This window comes from Oryx dammah, unplaced genomic scaffold (genome assembly GCF_014754425.2).
Source record: "Oryx dammah isolate SB20612 unplaced genomic scaffold, SCBI_Odam_1.1 HiC_scaffold_2, whole genome shotgun sequence".
NCBI classification, from domain to species: domain Eukaryota; kingdom Metazoa; phylum Chordata; class Mammalia; order Artiodactyla; family Bovidae; genus Oryx; species Oryx dammah.
Genome location: NW_024070186.1, coordinates 27,675,137 through 27,693,789, shown reverse-complemented (window position 1 = coordinate 27,693,789; position 18,653 = coordinate 27,675,137). Strand labels below are relative to the sequence as shown.

General features: G+C 46.9%; 1 protein-coding gene across 1 annotated transcript in view; it reads left to right on the top strand.

The window, feature by feature from the left end:
- Positions 1–5,508, top strand: part of RBP2 (retinol binding protein 2) — a 31,435-nt gene extending 25,927 nt beyond the window's left edge. Inside the window, exons 4-5 of the mRNA XM_040233794.1 lie at positions 3,640–3,741; positions 5,254–5,508. Of these exons, the coding sequence (XP_040089728.1) occupies positions 3,640–3,741; positions 5,254–5,304 (153 nt within the window). The 3' untranslated portion in view covers positions 5,305–5,508. The remainder of the gene's footprint in view (positions 1–3,639; positions 3,742–5,253) is intronic.
- Positions 5,509–18,653: the final 13,145 nt, after the last annotated feature.

Sequence of the window (18,653 nt, the reverse complement as noted above, 5' to 3'; positions counted from 1 at the left end):
AAGGACACCAACTAAAAGCAAATTGAGTGGTGGCATTTTAGTTCTTATAACCATTTTCTTCTCCCTTCTGATTGTTTGCTTCATGTAGGAGTGAGGCTACAGTATCATAGGTATTACCACAATTCCTTAGTAACCAATCTACTCTGGGGTCAGAATAACTTTTAGTTAATCTTGTTCCCAAACATGAGTTACTAAAAGAAGACATTGGGACAAGCCCTCATGCACCAACATTTTTCTCCTTTGTTCCTTCCACAAATTTGTTAAGCCCCTACTACCTGTGAGGCCTGGGAGCTATTGATAAATAATGAATCAGACCCCCTTTCCTGCCCTCAAAAATCTCACAGCCTTTTGAAGTAGCAGACAAGTAGATGACAATTATCATCTAGTGTCCATGTTAATGGACACGTGTACCCTCCAGTGATACCAGAACTAAAGCAAAAAGGCGGGGTGACTAAGACACTGTCAAGACTATCAGTGAAAAATGTATACACATGCTCATTTATTTCCCCATGTGGATTTATCCTCAAGATTCTGTTTCAGCAAAATCATTTAACCACAGACTTATTCAACAGTGCTTCGCAGGGACCTCCTATATGCTGATGACTATGCTGAGTCTGGGGCTGAAGAAATGAACAGCTGCCATGGCCTCTTCTTTTATGAAGCTTGTTGTCTATTGGAGACAGACATTCATTCAGTCAACATACTTTAGGTGTCCTTGATGTGTAAGACAATATGGGCTGGGGGACTGGAAGACACTGTCCTTGCCCAAACAGAAGATGTGAGTCCTTCCTTGTCTATTTGGGAGGAATCTCTGGAATATTCCAGATAATAAATTCCTTCCAAAAGGACAAAAAGAACAACCTATGAATTAAGCTTCTCTAAGACATTAAAAAATGTGAGGCTTGGGATGGCCCTGAAGGAAGAAGAGATATTTTCTTTATTGAACATGTAAAATTTTATTGCTAAATTAATTGGGGGAATATTTATATATATATATATATATATATATGGTTAAAAAAATTAAACACTAAAAGTGAAATTCCTTCCTATCCTGGCCCCCAGCCCCTCAGTTCCTTCCCCAGGAACAACCACTATTAAAGATATTCTTGCCTCCTTGCAGAGAACATATTCAAAACATATGTGTGCATCCCCAATCCCTCTTTCTTTCATGTACATGGCCCTCCTCCTTGCTTCTTTAACTTAAATTATACACTATGGAGACTGCGTTTCTCCATAATATAGAACTGCCTCCTCCTTCCAAGGACCGCAGAACAGGGAGGAACCACACTATATTTAACCAGTCGCGCACTGATGGGATTTATGAGGCTTCCAGGCCTTTGCTGTAACAAACAATGCTGTGATGGGCTGAGGAGTCAAATAAGGAGAAATAAAATTGTACATAAAATATATAATTTGGTCAAGGTCAAATATTATTTTAAGAAGTAGGTAGACTTAACAATCTGTAGAAAACAGATTTCTACCAAAAAAATAGATAGACCTGAAGTTGCAAGGACAGTGAATTAAAATAAACACACAGGTTTGTTTATCACCAATTGGGTTTGCAAGATAGAGGAGAAAATAAATGTCTGGTCTTTAGCATAATATCATTCATAGAGGTATAATATGGCTCGCATATACTTGGAAGAAAACCAGCTCACATCAGGATCATTTTTGAGGAATGGCAGTACCCATACACCACCACTGCCTGGATGGGAATATCATCACTTCATGTGCAAGCCTAATGTGGGCACAGAGGTGGGTGGCTTGGAGGACCACTTAGGGATAGCACAGATTGTCCCTAGGCAAGTAATAAGACAGGTAAAGAGGGAAACAGAAGGAGAAGTGGGGCGGGGTGTGAACTTTGTACATATGTAAATTTAATAAGAGGTTGGAGCCTCTTGTGGCATCTCCAACCCACTGGTCAACTCAGCCAGGTTGTCCATCACAAGCTCTGCATCTCTGCTACTTTCTCTGCATTAATTGGTCAGCAGGGCTGCCTGGAGGAAACCCAAGACCAAGGGAAAGTCCACCTCCTGGTTCTGGATAACAAGGTTAGCTTTGGAGTGATCTGTGCAGCCCCCTGCTATCTAGGGAGTTTCCCTGCCTTTATTCTTGCCCTCCGATGGGCAGTCCTCCAATGTGTTTCCTGCAGGGAGAATTCCCAGAATTAGAATTTCTAGGTCAATGTTATATTTTCAAAGGTAATGTAAAATTGCCCTCAAAAAGATTCACACCAATTTATATACCCACTGGCCCTGTATGAGGGCCCATGTTTCTCAGCATCCCCTCCAACTCTGTGTTATTAGACTCTTTGATCTTTGACCACAGGATGAATTGTATCTGAAAAACAAACAACCTTAAAATGTGCATCTCTCTTATTATAAGTGAGGTTGAACATGTTTTTTATGTTTAAAAGCCACCTGCTTTTAAACATAGGGTGGTTTTGTTTTTGTTTTGTTTTTTTTTTTGCCTGTACTTTAAATTTATTTATTTTTAATTGGAGGATGGTTGCTTTACAATACTGTGTTGGTTTCTACCATAGATCAACATGAACCAGCCATAGGTAAACATATCACCTCCCTCTTGAACCCGCCTCCCATTTCCCACTCTATCTCACCCCCTTCCGGTTGTCACAGACCACCGGGTTTGAGCTTCCTGCAAAATACAGCCAAATTCCCACCGATTCTCTATTTCACACACGGTGATGTATGTTTCCATGCTACTCTCAATCCGTCCCACCCTCTCCCTCCCCTCCTGTGTCCACAAGCCCGTTCTTTATGTCTACGTCTCCACTGCTGCCCTCCAAATAGGTTCATCAGTACCATCTTCCTAGATTCCTCTGTGTGTGTGTATGTTAACATACAATATTTATTTTTATCTTTCTGACTTACTTCACTCTGTATAATAGGCTCTTAGGGTGTTTTTTTTCTCCTTATAAGTTGTTGGTTTGGTTTCCTATGTTGAATTTCCTATTAGATTAATGATCTTCACCTCCTTGATTTACAGGAGGGCTTCCCTTGTGGCTCAGCTGGTAAAGAATCTGCCCACAATGTGGGAGACCTGGGTTCAATCCCTGGGGTGGGAAGATCCCCTGGAGAAAGGAAAGGCTACCCACTCCAGTATTCTGGCCTGGAGAATTCCATGGACTGTATAGTCCACAGGGTCACAAAGAGTCAGACACGACTGAGCAACTTTCACTTTCATTTTGTATATAAGAAAATCAGGTCTTTGGTCTGATATGAGTTACAACTACTTTTCCCAGTTTGTTATGTATCTGTTGACACTGAGGTATTTTTCCCTCTCAGAAATTTTACATGGCAACATAGTTAAATTCATCATCATTTTCCCCCACTGATCTAGAATACTGTCTTTACCATATGGTAAAATGGAAGAATAGAAATCTTTCCAAGAGAACAGAACTAGCCATGATTAGCCAGTCTGGCTGGAATGAAGAGTGTGTGTGGAAAGGAGTCTGGGGCAGGGTAGAGAGGGTGATGCTGGCATGGCTGTGGCTTGAGGCTCTGCCCTGGAGCCAAGCAGGAGCCCGAGAGTGGCTGCAGGATCTAAGCTGCAGGTTACATGCGTTCAGTCCCCATCAAGACCATGTGTTTGATTTTGACTGGAAACCTCTCATTACAGACTTTGGTCGTCTGGGAAGGCGATGCCCTTGTGTGCGTGCAGAAGGGGGAAAAGGAGAACCGAGGCTGGAAGCAGTGGGTTGAGGGGGACAAGCTGTATCTGGTAAGTCTCAGCGTCCACCCAGCTCCCCTCTACTCTGCTTTTGCCAACTGCGGGTTCACCTCGCCATGCACTTTGACAAGAAAAATGGCCCTCTCTCCTCCCCTAAGCTCCAGCCAAACAAGTGTGGTCATACAGTTAGAAAGTCATTCCTTTCTGGCTCAGGGGACTCCAGGAGGAACTCTATATGGCTATTTCTGTGAATAGCTGCAATTAAAAGGAAAGTTCAAAATGCTGAGTTAGGAAGCTGAAATTCAAGGAGAAATGTAGAGAGTCTGTTAAAGACCAGCTAGGGAGAAATGTGAGGCACAGAATTAAGAGGCCCTGGAGGAGGCTGAGACCAGGCCTCAGTGATGTGAGCCTCAGAGGAGCAGGGTCACCATAAGGGTGGGATGTCGTGGGGACAAGTTGTACTGGGGGCAACTGGGCCTGGGAACTGCCTGTAGACCACAGGCACTCCACTCCCATCCTAAGGTACATCCACTTGATCCCAAAATATTGTATGTTAATTTGGCACCAGAACAGAGCAGTTGGAACAATTGCTGATTTCCTTGAATAAATTACACCTGTCTAGATAGCTTAATTTTTCACACTTCAGTCTTTAAAATTGATGCATCCAACATTCAAAGGGTGAAAAATCTTTCACTGCTTCATGCATTCAGTCGCTCATTTGTTAACTGAATGACTCATTCAATGGACGGCTCTTCACTCATTCATTCATTCAACCTGTAGTGTCAGGCAGATACCTGCCTCCAGCATCAGTATTCAGGTCACAGGGTGTCCTTCAGAGCCAGCCTTGCCTCACCTGAGATCTTTATTTCAAAGGCAATGTCAACCAGTGATGAATGGGAGGGAGTCACCGTGTTTTCCATCGATGGTTTTCCCTACGTGCTCTGGTTTGGATGATAGATTTTTTTAATTGTAGTACAAACCCTGGTGGTCCCTGTGGCTAAGACAATGGATTCATTGTCAACTGGAAAGATTTTTCTGGTTGTCCCACACTCATGTTTTTCCTCTCCCCCCAGAGGGTCATGAGATGCGGGTAAGGCCTGCGGACTCCCTCTGTCCAGATGAAAGGCCAGCATCTTTTCTACCCAGGCAGGCCTGGAGGAGCCCCTCTGCAGCCCAACCTACCAGAGGCCAGAAAACCCCTCACCAGGCCTTCCAAACATTCCCCTTTCAGACCCTTCCCTTTACCATGGCTTTGCTGCCTTTTGTAAATTAAGCGATGTTGCTTTAATCATGAGAGTAGGAGAAATCCCACCCAAGAGGGTAATTTCTTTGCATTTTTCATTTTTATAGCTGTTCAAGCTCAATTCAAGTGTCAAAATCAAATTACTGCTACCTGCAGGGCACGCCAGCTGATTGGGTCTCTGAAATGCTCTTTGCCTGGAATGACTAACTGTCCTCTTTATTCCAGCTCCCCTCCTCTCTGACTTGGACACGCAGAGGGCTGGGGGTGGGTGGAAGGAAGGCCTGGCTCGTTAATCGCTCATCTGCTTTATGATGTTGCAGGAGCTGACGTGCGGCGACCAGGTGTGCCGTCAAGTATTCAAGAAGAAGTGATGGTTTGAGGAGGGCCTACTGAGCATACACTCCGTGCTCCCCGTGAAGAGTTCTCTGCCAGCACTGGGGAGCAGCCATGGGGACCCTCCTGGTCCTGACAGAGCCCATTTAGATATCTGGGCCTCTCCCGCTTCTGAGATGGTCCACACTATGTCTATGGAGTTTGTTTCCTCCCTGAATAAACCTTTTTTCTCTTTCAGTTTAGTTCAGTTCAGTTCAGACGCTCAGTCGTGTCTGACTCTTTGCGACCTCATGAACTGCAGCATGCCAGGCCTCCCTGTCCATCGTCAACTCCCGGAGTTCACTCAAACTCATGTCCATTGAGTCGGTGATGCCATCCAACCTTCTCATCCTCTGTCGTCCCCTTCTCCTCCCGCCCTCAATCTTTACCAGCATCAGGGTCTTTTCCAATGAGTCGGCTTTTAGTATCAGGTGGCCAAAGTATTGGAGTTTCAGCTTCAACATCAGTCCTTCCAATGAACGCCCAGGACTGATCTCCTTCAGAATGGACTGGTTGGATCTCCTTGCAGTCCAAGGGACTCCCAAGAGTCTTCTCCAACACCACAGTTCAAAAGCATCAATTCTTTGGTGCTCAGCTTTCTGTATAGTTCAACTCTCACATCCATACATGACTACTGGAAAAACCATAACCTTGACTAGATGGACCTTTGTTGGCAAAGTAATACCTCTGCTTTTGAAAATGCTGTCTAGGTTGGTCATAACTTTTCTTCCAAGGAGTAAGCGTCTTTTAATTTCATGGCTGCAGTCACCATCTGTAGTGATTTTGGAGCCCAGAAAAATAAAGTCAGCCACTGTTTCCACTGTTTCCCCATCTATTTCCCATGAAGTGATGGGACCAGATGCCATGATCTTAGTTTTCTGAATGTTGAGCTTTAAGCCAACTTTTTCACTCTCCTCTTTCACTTTCATCAAGAGGCTCTTTAGTTCTTCTTCACTTTCTACCATAAGGGTGGTGTCATCTGCATATCTGAGGTTATTGATATTTCTCCTGGCAATCTTGGTTCCAGCTTGTGCTTCTTCCAGCCCAGCGTATCTCATGATGTACTCTGCATGTAAGTCAAATAAGCAGGGTGACAATATACAGCCTTGACGTACTCCTTTTCCTATTTGGAACCAGTCTGTTGTTCCATGTCCAGTTTTAACTAGTGCTTCCTGACCTGCATACAGGTTTCTCAAGAGGCAGGTCAGGTGGTCTGGTATTCCCATCTCTTTCAGAATTTCCCACAGTTTCTTGTGATCCACACAGTCAAAGGCTTTGGCATAGTCAATAAAGCAGAAATAGATGTTTTTCTGGAACTCTCTTTCTTTTTCCATGATCCAGCAGATGTTGGCAGTTTGATCTCTGGTTCCTCTGTCTTTTCTAAAACCAGCTTGAATAGCTGGAAGTTCACAGTTCATGTATTGCTGAAGCCTGGCTTGGAGAATTTTGAGCATTAATAAAAAAAGACATCTGAAAGGGTTTTAAACAGGAGTGTGTAACACCAACAGACACAGTCTTCCTTCCTTGAAATCTGGCATTAATCCAAAATCAAAAATCATTCCTCTTCTTTGAAACCCTTTAATCTATTCTCATTTATTTCTAAAACTGTCAGTTTTATTCGTAAGCATAAGTGATTGGCTACATGGTGGTTTTCTGTGAAGCTTTCGTTATTGTCTATTTTTTAGTTTAGTTTAGCCTTGTTTGTTTGTTGTTAGTTTCTGTGTGGGGTTGTTTTACCTGGAAACATTCTCTGACCAACACAGCAGCCCCTATTAATCCTTGGACATTGCCTGTTTGAGATTCATTCCTTTGGATAGCACGTCTATGTCTTCAAGGTTCTATTTTAAGAAGCATATGCCTTCCAGTTTGTTCTTTCCCTGGAGGAGCCTGAGTGGAACTACCTCTAAAAGCCTCTGCAGGTCTGCAGTACCAGCTGCTCTTGGTTCAAGTCAGCCCTTTGCCCTACAGCTCCAGGCAGACCAGCATGCTGGTACAGAGGTCACGAAGCTCTGCAAGGTAACCTGAGTTCAGGTCCTATTGCACTGCTTCTTATGGGATCACCATAGGCAGATCATTTGACTCTCTATCCTTGTTTTCCTCCTCCATAAAATGGAGAAGATAAAATAACATCTCTCCACTGGGTCACTGTGAGGATTAAGTAAGTTAACACAGACAGATTGCTTCGAAGGGCTCTCCTAGCTCTAAGTCATTAGGTAGAGTTACTTCCTCTACAACCCCAGGGGTTCAGATGAGTGGATGCTAAGTAGCAAGAAGTAAGCACCTCCAAGGCCTCCTGGTGCTTCCAGAACATTAGGTTCATTACTCTGAGCAGCACTGTGTTTTCCTGCTGGATACACAAGTGAAATAGTGCACCTGAAACAGCAGAGTAGTTAATAGGGATGGATTTAAGGTGGATCATTCATGGGGTCCTGGGAAGGCATCTCCTCACTCCTCTGTAATGAGGCCTGGAATCTCCTGATCAAACAAGCCTTGCCTTTGAAAAGTAGGCTCATGCCAGGAGGGGTAGCCGGTAGTGTTAGCACACTCTGGTATGATTTGAATGATCATTGACCCCAAACATCCTAAATGGGCTTGGGGATGAAGAGGAAGGCTGTCAGCTGCTTGAGTGACCCAGGGTCAGTCTTGGCTCAAGCCCTTGTGACAGGAGGCAGTGACATGGGCCTCCTGGCAATCTGTGCTCCCCCCAAACCATGTGATGTCCAAGGAAGTGACCCATGGAGCTTCACGCTGGCTGGGGACCCAGGGGGGGTTGGAGTTCTCCCCATGGTTGCTGGGGGTAGGGAGCCTCCTAAGGAGGTGCAGGCCCGTCTCCCGGGGCAGGCCAGGGTCCAAGTGGAAGAACTGGTGAAGGGGACCCTTGTCCCCAGCTTCCCAGGAGCCTCTCTGTGTTACTGAATGACCACCCCACCCCTAGTCTTACCCTTGCTCACTATAGCCTCAAATGACCCTCTCATTTGTCCCCCAAGAAAACCCTATTGAATGAGGTCAGTGGGGACTAGCTAAAAAGTATTCTTCACACACAGGGGTTATCAGTTCAGTTCAGTCACTCAGTCATGTCCGAGTCTTTGCAACCCCATGAATCGTAGCACTCCAGGCCTCCCTGTCTATCATCAACTCCCAGAGTTCACTCAGAATCACGTCCATCAAGTCAGTGATGCCATCCAGCCATCTCATCCTCGGTCATCCCCTTCTCCTCCTGCCCCCAAACCCTCCCAGCATCAGAGTTTTTTCCAATGAGTCAACTCTTCGCATGAGGTGGCCAAAGTACTGGAATTTCAGCTTTAGCATCATTCCTTCCAAAGAAATCCCAGGGCTGATCTCCTTCAGAATGGACTGGTTGGATCTCCTTGCAGTCCAAGGGACTCTCAAGAGTCTTCTCCAACACCACAGTTCAAAAGCATCAGTTCTTCGGCGCTCAGCCTTCTTCACAGTCCAACTCTCACATCCATACATGACCACAGGAAAAACCGTAGCCTTGACTAGATGGACCTTTGTTGGCAAAGTAATGTCTCTGTTTTTGAATATGCTATCTAGGTTGGTCATAACTTTTCTTTCAAGGAGTAAGCATCTTAGTAATTCTTGATCCTAGTGTCTGCAAAGTGTATTCTAGGGAATGGTAGCCCCCCAAGATTCTGTGCAAATCTTCGTGGTCAAATGAACTTCAGAAATGCTGAGAACTACATCCTCTTCTTAGCAATGCAGAGTGAGAATTAGTGTCTTTAAAGTCCTGCAACGTCCTTCAGCCAAGAAGCTTGGCCTTAAACCCCAGCACTCCCTCCACCCTGCAGAGTTTCCTGTCCACAGGGTGTTTTGGAAACACTGTACATCTGCATTCAATGAGAGAGAACAAATGACTTCATTTAAAACCCTCATTTCCCAAGTGGGATTTTCTCAGTATATTTTTTTCCCACAAATGGAGAGTAGCTGAATTATTTTATATATGGTGTGAAAGACTTGCTGTGGCAGTATTCATGCTACTGATCATTCTTTTTCAACCAAAATGCATCTGAACTCATCAGATATGGTCAAATGAGAGGTACCCATTGTATCTATTTTTTATGATTTTATTTATTTATGCTTTAACTTTATTTGGCCACACCATGCAGCATGTGGGATCTTAGTTCCCTGACCAGGAATCAAACCCGTGTCCCCTGTATTGGGAGTGGGGAGTCTCAACCATTGGACCACCAGGGAAGTCCCTAGAGGTTCCTATATTAAAGCCAGGGGAAATATTTGGGACCTGGGCTAGTTGCCCAGTCCTGCACTCACTGTGAGTGAGGTATAGCAAGTTGCCTGCCTCCTATTTCTGTTTTTTCAGCCTGTTTCAAAACCAAATCATGACAGGGTTGCCTCACCCCGGTACTGTCAAGATTGTCTTGGAACAGAGTGGAAGGGGTCACGCTGGTGTGAAAGACTCCCAGACTTTCAGGACCCCCGCCTTCAGAGTGTGTTATAAGGCCGGGGTTAACTATAAACCTGGGAGCTGAATCTTGAAAGTTAAAGAGAACTTGTCACATGAAAATCTCAGCTCACAAATGGGCATAGCTGTCAAGTGGCTCAGTGTGGACTTACATGTCAGCCTTTGGATCAAATCCTGCCCCATCTCTCTCTAGCTGTGTGATGGTCTGGCAGTGACTTCTCCTCTCTGAGCCTCCGTCTATCTGCAAAGTAAGGAGTATGGACTGTGATTCGTGAGGAGTAGTCAGGATTGAGTAAGATCTTGGCACAGTGACTGAAACAACAGCCAATATCGTTATTATCCTCAATGCTCTGTATCTGAGGATTCCAAACTTAGACCAGCGGTTGGCTGAATTCATGGATTCAAAACCTGCAGATATGGAGAGTCAACTGTATTATGACATTTTATGTAAGGGATATAAGCATTTCCAAATTTTTGTTTCCATGGGTGGCCTGGAATCAATCCCATGAATACTAAGGGACAAATATGCGTGTATGAATATACAGATGTATATACATATATGAACTTCCCTGGTGGCTCAGATGGTAAAGAATCTGCCTGCAATGCAGGAGACCCAGGTTCAATACCTGAGTCAGGAAGATCCCCTGGAGAAGAGAATAGCACCCCCAACCCACTCCAGTTTTATTGTCTGGAAAATCCCATAGGGAGAGGAACCTGGCTGGCTACAATCCATGGGGTCACAAAGAGTCAGACATGACTGAGTGACTAACACACACATATATGTATACACATTCTCCATCCCAGTTCCACATATTTATACATACATATATAATAAGTGATTCCCTTCATTAAAATTGTTTGCTTTCTAAAAGCTTTAACCCTAAGATTCTGACTATAGTCCTCCAAAGTAAAGATCACCAGGAGGACTTTGATTAGAAACACAGATTCCTGCCCTCCCTTTCAAGATTCTGGCTCTGAGGTTGCAGGCACAGTCCAGAAATGTGTGTTGTTATAAGCTCCCCAGATGAGCACCCACAGGTGCTTGGCAAGCACATTGAAAAACACTACCTTGTTCAGGAAAGCAGGGTTGATTCACTTTACATACACACTATCAAGCAAAAGCCAGGCCCATCTCTGCAGGTGGCCAAAGGTCATGTGAACCACCCACACAGTTCTTTCTGCTGGGTGGAATCAGGACTGCTGCCCGTGTGGCTGAGCCCTGTAACATAAGTGATGTCACACTCTCTGAAGCTGGTTTGTAACGGGGGGGCATTCAGGCCCTGGAGGATGATGGTGGATTATGGGGACAGGGCACAGCAGAGAAGGAAGTGGCCAAAGCAGGAGGCAGAAAGGCAGCGAGGGCTCGGGGTGGTGGGAGCGCCACACCTACCTGTGATGATAAGTGAGGAGCTGGATGAAGAAGGTAGTTACTCAACCAAGGTAGGTTATGAAGGCCTTGCTGGGCCTCAGTGGGAGTATCATGGGGGCCAGTGCACGCTTCTGAGAGCCAAGTGATGTGATTCAATTCACAGGCCAGCAGCGATGCTCGGCCACTGTTGGCAGGAGGGATGGAGGTGAGGAAAGGGACTCAGGCTGCTGCAATAAGTCATTCATATGAAGAATCAATGAGGGACCCATGTTAGGGCCAGGGGGTGGTTGTAGGACGAAAGCAAGGAAGATGAGAGATGATGGGAGGGGCCCCTGTACTAGGTGGTGGTTGCACGAAGCTCTGAGAGGAAGTGAGGCCACAGGGTAGTGTGAGTTTGGGGAAGAGGGAGGAGGAGCCTCAATGCAGCTTAGCAGCCAAGGGGAGGGAGGGCCACAGAGAAGGTCGTGGGCTTGGGTTAGGCCTGATGCACAGGACGTGACAGAGCAGTGATTGCAAAGCCCACGTGCCTTTCCCATCACCCACTGCCGTGCTCCAGTGGCCAGGTGTCACCCCCTACATCTTACCTCCCTGCTGGGGCAGGAGGCCATGCTGGGGCTGAAAGAGGGCCAGGCTGCAAAGATACTCTTGAGGCCAGGAAGTGATGATGACACCAGGAGGGAGGGGAGGGAGGAGGAGAGGGAGAAGGGGAAGAGAAAGGAGGGGACAGGATGGGAGAGGGGAGGGAGGAGAGGGGAAGGGAGGGGAGGGAAGAGGAGAATAAGAGAAGAGGGGACAGGAGGGGAGAGGAGGAGGGAGGACGAGGGACCTGGGATGGAGCCCCTATTCACCTTGAGTAAGGGCAGAAGAGAGATGCAGACACAACCTTGACCAACCAGGCAGAGATGCAGACACAACCTTGACCAACCAGGCAGAGCAGCAGCAACTGAGATGCACCCCAGAGACTTTCTCTAGTTTTGCTCCCCCTACACACACCCTGAAGCACAAGCGCGTGCTCAGTCCCTTCAGTCGCGTCGGACTCTCTGTGACCCCTTGGACTGTAACCTGCCAGGCTCTTCTGTCCATGGGCTTCTCCAGGCAAGAATACTGGAGTGGGTTGCCACTCCCTTCTCCAGGGGATCGTCCCGACCCAGGGATGGAACCCGGGTCTCCTGCATTTCCTGCATTGCAGGTGGACTCTTTACCACTGAGCCACCTGGGAAGCCGTAAGCATAGGAAGTTTTCTTTAAATGAAATTGGCAAGTCAATACAGAGCAGGTATGTTTACAGGTGCTCAATAGACCTGGGTCCTTAATTGGTGTTCAAAGAGAGGATACAGGCACTTCTGTTAAGTACCTCATCAGTGCTAGAACACTTTCTAAGACTAGGACAGAGGATCCCATTTTACAGAAGAGGAAAGCTCTGACTGGCTCCAACACTCACCCAGAACTTCACATCTGGTAAGTCATAGAGTAGAACTTGAACCCAGCTGGGTCTGTCACCAGAGTCAGAGACCTTTCCTGGGGGAGGTGGCCCCTGGCAGGAACAGGGTGGCTCTCCTCATTCCTTGATGTCCAGACCCACCCCAGTAGGCTCTGGACCCCTGGATGCTCAGGAGACCAAAGGCCATTTCTTCCTCGTTATTTGAAATCAGGTTTTCTTTTTCTTAAATTAACATTCACTATGTCTCTTCCAAGACTGAGTCTGTGGACAAGACGTCACTGGAAGTGACTTGTTTGCATTTTCCCGGTTGGGGAGTTGGGTCACGCCTCTCTAAAGAGCCTGACAGAACTGATGTACAGAGCAGGCTTCCTGGAACTGATTTTTCCACTTGAACTGGCTCTTTTCATTCATGATTTGTGATTGGTTAGAAGGTCAGGGGTTAGGGATATTTAATTTTGGCTCACTGATTACATTGGTTATGTAGATGGAAGCAGTTGAAAGCTGGGGCTTAAGAAAATGAAATAGAAATGAACTAGACAGAATTTTCAAGAACTTCCAAGATTTGGTCATAGATTTTCTGGGGCTGGCCTCACTTTAGTTGCTCCTCATGCTTCTTGGCTTGCCAAGGTTATGGAAAGTGAAGGGGCACCAAGGAGAAAACCTGGAAAAGATGGTCAAATTCCACCCTTTTTTAGAATATTCTAACAGAAAATGCATTCGGCCAATAAGAGATTAGTGAGCACCTGCCAGGGTCAGAGGCTGGAGACAAATGTGTCAGTTTACTCCTGTCAGGGAAACAGCCTTGCTAGGCATTTCTCATAAAGGGGATTCGGTACCAGGAATTGCTTACACAAAAGATGGAAAGCTTAGAAGCCTAGTAGGAGATGTGGAGCATCCAGAAGCTTGGCAATAGCAGGAAACTGCCAGTACCACCTACAGGGATGGATGCATCAGGAGGAACCTAGTTACCAGAAGCCGGGGCGGGGCGGGGCTGGACCACAGCAGGAGGAGCTATCAGAGAAGGCCAAAAACAGAAGATGGAAGAAGTGGACAGTCACCCTGTCTTCTTCTTCTTTCCACTTTCCAACCTCCCATCAGTCCTCCCACAAGTAGAAAGTAGCCCAAAGCCTGCTGCCAGGAAGCCTGGGAAATGGAGTTCCCTGCAAGGCAGAGCAGGAGAAGGCAATGGCACCCCACTCCAGTACTCTTGCCTGGAAAATCCCATGGACAGAGGAGCCTGGTGGGCTGCAGTCCATGGGGTCGCTGAGGGTTGGACACGACTCAGTGACTTCACTTTCACTTTTTACTTTCATACATTGGAGAAGGAAATGGCAACCCACTCCAGTGTTCTTGCCTGGAGAATCCCAGGGACAGCGAAGCCTGGTGGGCTGCCGTCTATGGGGTCACACAGAGTCGGACACGACTGAAGCGACTCAGCAGCAGCAGCAGCAAGGCCGAGCAGCACAGGGAAAGGAGGGGAAGGAATCTGAGAGCAAATGGGCAGGAGAGGCACTAGGGGGAGTGGCATCCAGGCGCTGCCCTTCAGGGGCTTGCAGTCTGACTCAGGCCACCTCTGCAGTACAGGGAAGAGGGGAAGGGTCATCATCAACTGACCCCTCCTTGTGCCACAAGGGTGCCAGGTGCTTTCCATAGCGTGGTCGATCTCTTAATCCTCAACACAACGTTGCACAGCAGTTCCATCCCCACTTTACACAAAAGGAAACTAAGGCTTGACAGAGCAGGGAGGGTGACAGCCAGGACATGGTCGGGGTGGGGAAGCTTTGGGTATAGCCTCACAGAGCCTAGGCTCCTGTTGGCATCCCCAGTGCCTGTGGCTGCCTGGCTCCGGACATCCATCATTCTTTGGGCAAACGTGACCTTTTCCAAATGCAGACAAACCTTAACCCCAATCTTAAAGGACAATGAAGATAATAAAAAGAAAGCACTTACTGAACTGAAACAAAACAGACTATTTTATTCACCTTACTTTTAACTCCAATTAAGTACTTAAAAGCTCAATGGAAACGTTTTATTAAAGTTCAGTTTTGAACTTTAAAAGCAATGGAAAGTGCTCTAAAACTTCCCCAGAGCCCAGATCCCTTGCTAACCATGGTCCCACAGGCTACACCACAGCTCTCGCAGATGTGCTTACGTGTGTCCAGGTGAGTGTGGGATGTGAGTGACTCTGAACCCTTTCTTTGTGGCACTTTTCAAATTGGTAATTGCTTAGCGATTTGGAATTCGTGTTCTTTGTCATTCCCATCCTCCTGGATCACAGACTCCTCAAGGGCAGAGGCAGCTCTGGTTTGCATACCGCTCTTTGTAGCCTCCGATGCCTGCTGCCGCCTCTGCCCTTTGCCTGTCTGCATCGCAGACGTGGTCAGTCAGGAAGTATTCATCGGACACCCTGGTGCCAGGGCCTACGATAGATACAAACATTTTTCTTCATCAACCTATTCATTCCAGGAATGTTACTGATCATCTACCAGGCCCAGCAGGTGGACACTGATGACAGAGAGGGAAGCCAAGCAGCCACGTTACCTCCTCCCACATTTTTGGCCTCACAGCTTTGCAAGGCAGGCATCATTATCCACATTTATAAATGCAGCTCAAACAGGGTGAGAAGGATTCCAAAAGCACACTACTGATTTGGAAGTGACAGAGTCAGGCATCTCTTCTCCCTGCTTGACATTACTCCTCCTCCTTGCTGGATGGGTCAGGAGGTAGAGGGAGAGCCTGCAAATTAACTAGAGAAATCAGAAGATGCTTCTGCTGAGACTTTCCTGGTAGTCCAGTGGTTAAGACTCCATACTTCCTCTGCAGGGGCTGCGAGTTCGAGCCCTAGTCAGAGAATTAAGATCTTATAGGCAGTGAGGTTAAAAAAAGAAGACGCTTTTGTTTTATGTGTTTTCCATAATGTTGTTGTTGTTGTTTAGTCGCTAAGTTATGTCTGACTCTTTGGGACCTCATGGACTGTAGCCTGCCAGGTTCCTCTGTCCATGGGATTCTCCAGGCAAGAATACTGGAGTGGGTTGCCATTTCCTCCTCCAGGGGATCTTCCTGACCCAGGGATGCAACCCAAGTCTCCTGCATCTGCACATTCTTTACCACTGAGCCACCAGGGAAGCATGATTAGAGAGGAAAATAAAAACCCTTATAGCCCACCATCCACAGATAAACAAGATCTTGTGTGCAAGGCCCTTAACCCAGAGCCTGGCAGGTAACAGTCAGGCAACAAATCTGACAGTAGTCTGTAATTCCTTTTTTTAAAGAATAAAATGGGACTATTTTTTAAAACCAGAAAGGAAAATTTTGCCCTCCAGGGAACATTCAGCATTGTCTGGAGACCATTTTTGGTTGTTGTAACTAGGGGTGGAAGGCACCCGGAACACTAACACCCTACAACACACAGGACAGTCCCCAAAAAAGAGTGTTGTGGCCCCAGATGCCAAAAATGCCGAGGATGAGAAGCTGGTCTTATGGAGACTTCTCTTGCAGCATCAATTATTTATTACAACATTATTTTCGGCAGACACAGAGTGATCAATTCCCTGGGTTGGAAGGCTCTTCCCCACCCCCTCCTTGTAACCTAAGTATAGGATTAATCGACTTTACCCCAGCTTCGCAGATGGGCTTCGGGTGTTGCCACTGTCTGTCTCATCCCACGTCCCCTCTGTCTTCTTGGCTCGCTCAGGGACCACGAAAGTTAGACAAGACCTACTTTTTTGCAGAGTCAGGACTTCCAAGATTTAGTTCCTATATTTTAAAAAGGATTTTTTTCAGATCAGATGACAAGTTAAATATTTATTTATTTATTTGGGGGCATACCATGAAGCATGCGGGATCTTAGTTCTCTGAAAGAAAAGTGAAAGTCGCTCAGCAGGGTCTGACTCTTTGTGATTCAAGAGTCGACCCAAGAATTCTCCAAGCCAGAACACTGGAGTGGGTAGCCTTTCCCTTCTCCAGGGGATCTTTCCAACCCAGGGATCGAACCCAGGTCTCCCACATTGCGGGCAGATTCTTTACCAGCTGAGCCACAAGGGAAGCCCAAGAACACTGGAGTGGGTAGCCTATCCCTTCTCTAGGGGATCTTCTCAACCCAAGAATTGAACTGGGGTCTCCTGCATTGCAGGCAGATTCTTTACCAACTGAGGTATGAGGAAAGCTGACCAGAGATCAAACCCATACCCCTGCAGGGGAAGCTCGGAGTCTTAACCACTGGACCTCCAGAGAAGTCCCTAACTCCTATTTTTAAGTGTTTGCCCTGTCTGAGTTCCTTCTCTCCCTGTTGCCGGCCTGGAGGCCCCTCTTAGCCCCATTAAGACCTCTGGGGAGTGTTAATGCACTTCCAACAATGGGAAATCTAAAAGCCCATGCCATGTGACGTGAGCCCAGCCAGATTAGAATGACTTCAAATCCCTTTGGACTCAAGGAACAAAGGCCTTGTCAGAATTGCAGGGATAATTAGAAAATGTGGTGCTACTTTCTCTAATCAGGGTGAGGTTCTGGGACTGCAGAGGCATCTGCAGGGACATGGCTACATTTTCTCTAACAGGTGAGGCTACAGAAGACCTTCCATGGTCCAAACTCAAGTCCCTTGACCAGAAGTCAGGTCCCCAGTTTGCTGAATGTTAATTACACTTCAATAGAGCTCTCTTTGGACCTTGTTATAACTCTGGCTGTAAGGGTAGGGATTTCAATAAAATTCACAGAACTGAAGCTAAGACGTGACTTGGTGGTCATCTGACACTCCTTCCCTGCTAGAAGCCAGAGAAGGGACTTGCTAAGATGCCTTAGTGATGAGGACACTGGGACTCGGATTCAGATTTTCCCGACTTTTGCTCCACAGCGCTTCCCAATTACGGTTCGGCTTAAGGGGAATAACCTCCTCACTGAAGACTTGCTGCCTGCTCCCATGCTCTTCTTTCCAAGTAGGGAGAAATCACAAGGGATAGCACTGGGGTCACTAAAAGGGCCCCCTGACAATCAAGAAGCATCTTTCAGTTTGTGCAGTGTTTTCATACTTGGGTGCGATCTTCGTGAAAACCAGGAGGAAAAGGCAGGTAATGTCAAGATCCTCTTGGCAGATAAGAGGGTCAAGTGACTTTTCCCAGGTCACTCCAATGCTTACAGCAGAGCCAGGCCTCAGATGCAGTTCTCCCGGCTCCTCTGGGGACCACATTTGCTCCGGCCCCGGGAAATCCAAAAGGCAGGAGAAACCCCAGGGTGCCCAGAAATTCCTGGTGGGGACTGTCCAAATTTGGGAGACTTTGGAAAAGGAGAGAAAGAGCCTGAAAGAACCAGGCACTCGCTGACCTGGAGGGTGGACGTCTCAATGACCAGAGGAGCCCGCAGCCTCTTGTTGGCACCTGGAAGGTACAGGGCAGGGGTGGAATGGATAGTCCCTGATTCTGATTCTCTCATCAGAATAAGAAGGAGGAAAAGGCCATACACACCCATCTCCCTGTAACCCCTCCAGGTGGCAAAGGTCAGGCCCCGCCAGCCCACAGGTGGACTCTGCTCCTTGAGTACTTTGAAAACCAGCTTGTCCAAAGTCCTGTTTCCAGTTCCTTATTTTGTACCAAACATCAACAGAGAAACTTCATGGAAGGAACCACATCTTCCAATGGATGAGTCAGTGTCTTCTCCTTGATGGCACTGATGGTCCATCTGAGAGCACCCATACCGATTGGCTCAGATCTGCTCAGACGGGCTTCTCTGCCACATAGCCTGGAGTGGGGGTGGGGGGCAGCTGCCTCAGCCTCCTTGCTTAGGAATGTGCTTCTCTCTTTCCTCCCTGTCCCCTTCCTATCACACCCACACTAGAAGGACTTTGTCCTTAACTGATAGTGGGGAGTCGTGAGACAAGGTCCTCAGAGGTGGGAAGGGAAAATGTGAAAAAGCAGGACTTGTGGGTAGGAAGCAGAGGAAGAGCTGGGTGATGGGGAGCTGCTGGTTAAAGGTTAAGGGCTGGGGGCTGGGATGAGTCTAGCACCAAAGTTCTAGGATGTGCAGGTGGTGGAATTGTCCCAGAGGGCATTGTTATGTACCAGTCATATGCACAGCAAAAATTCAATCGTCTCTGGGCACTAGAACAC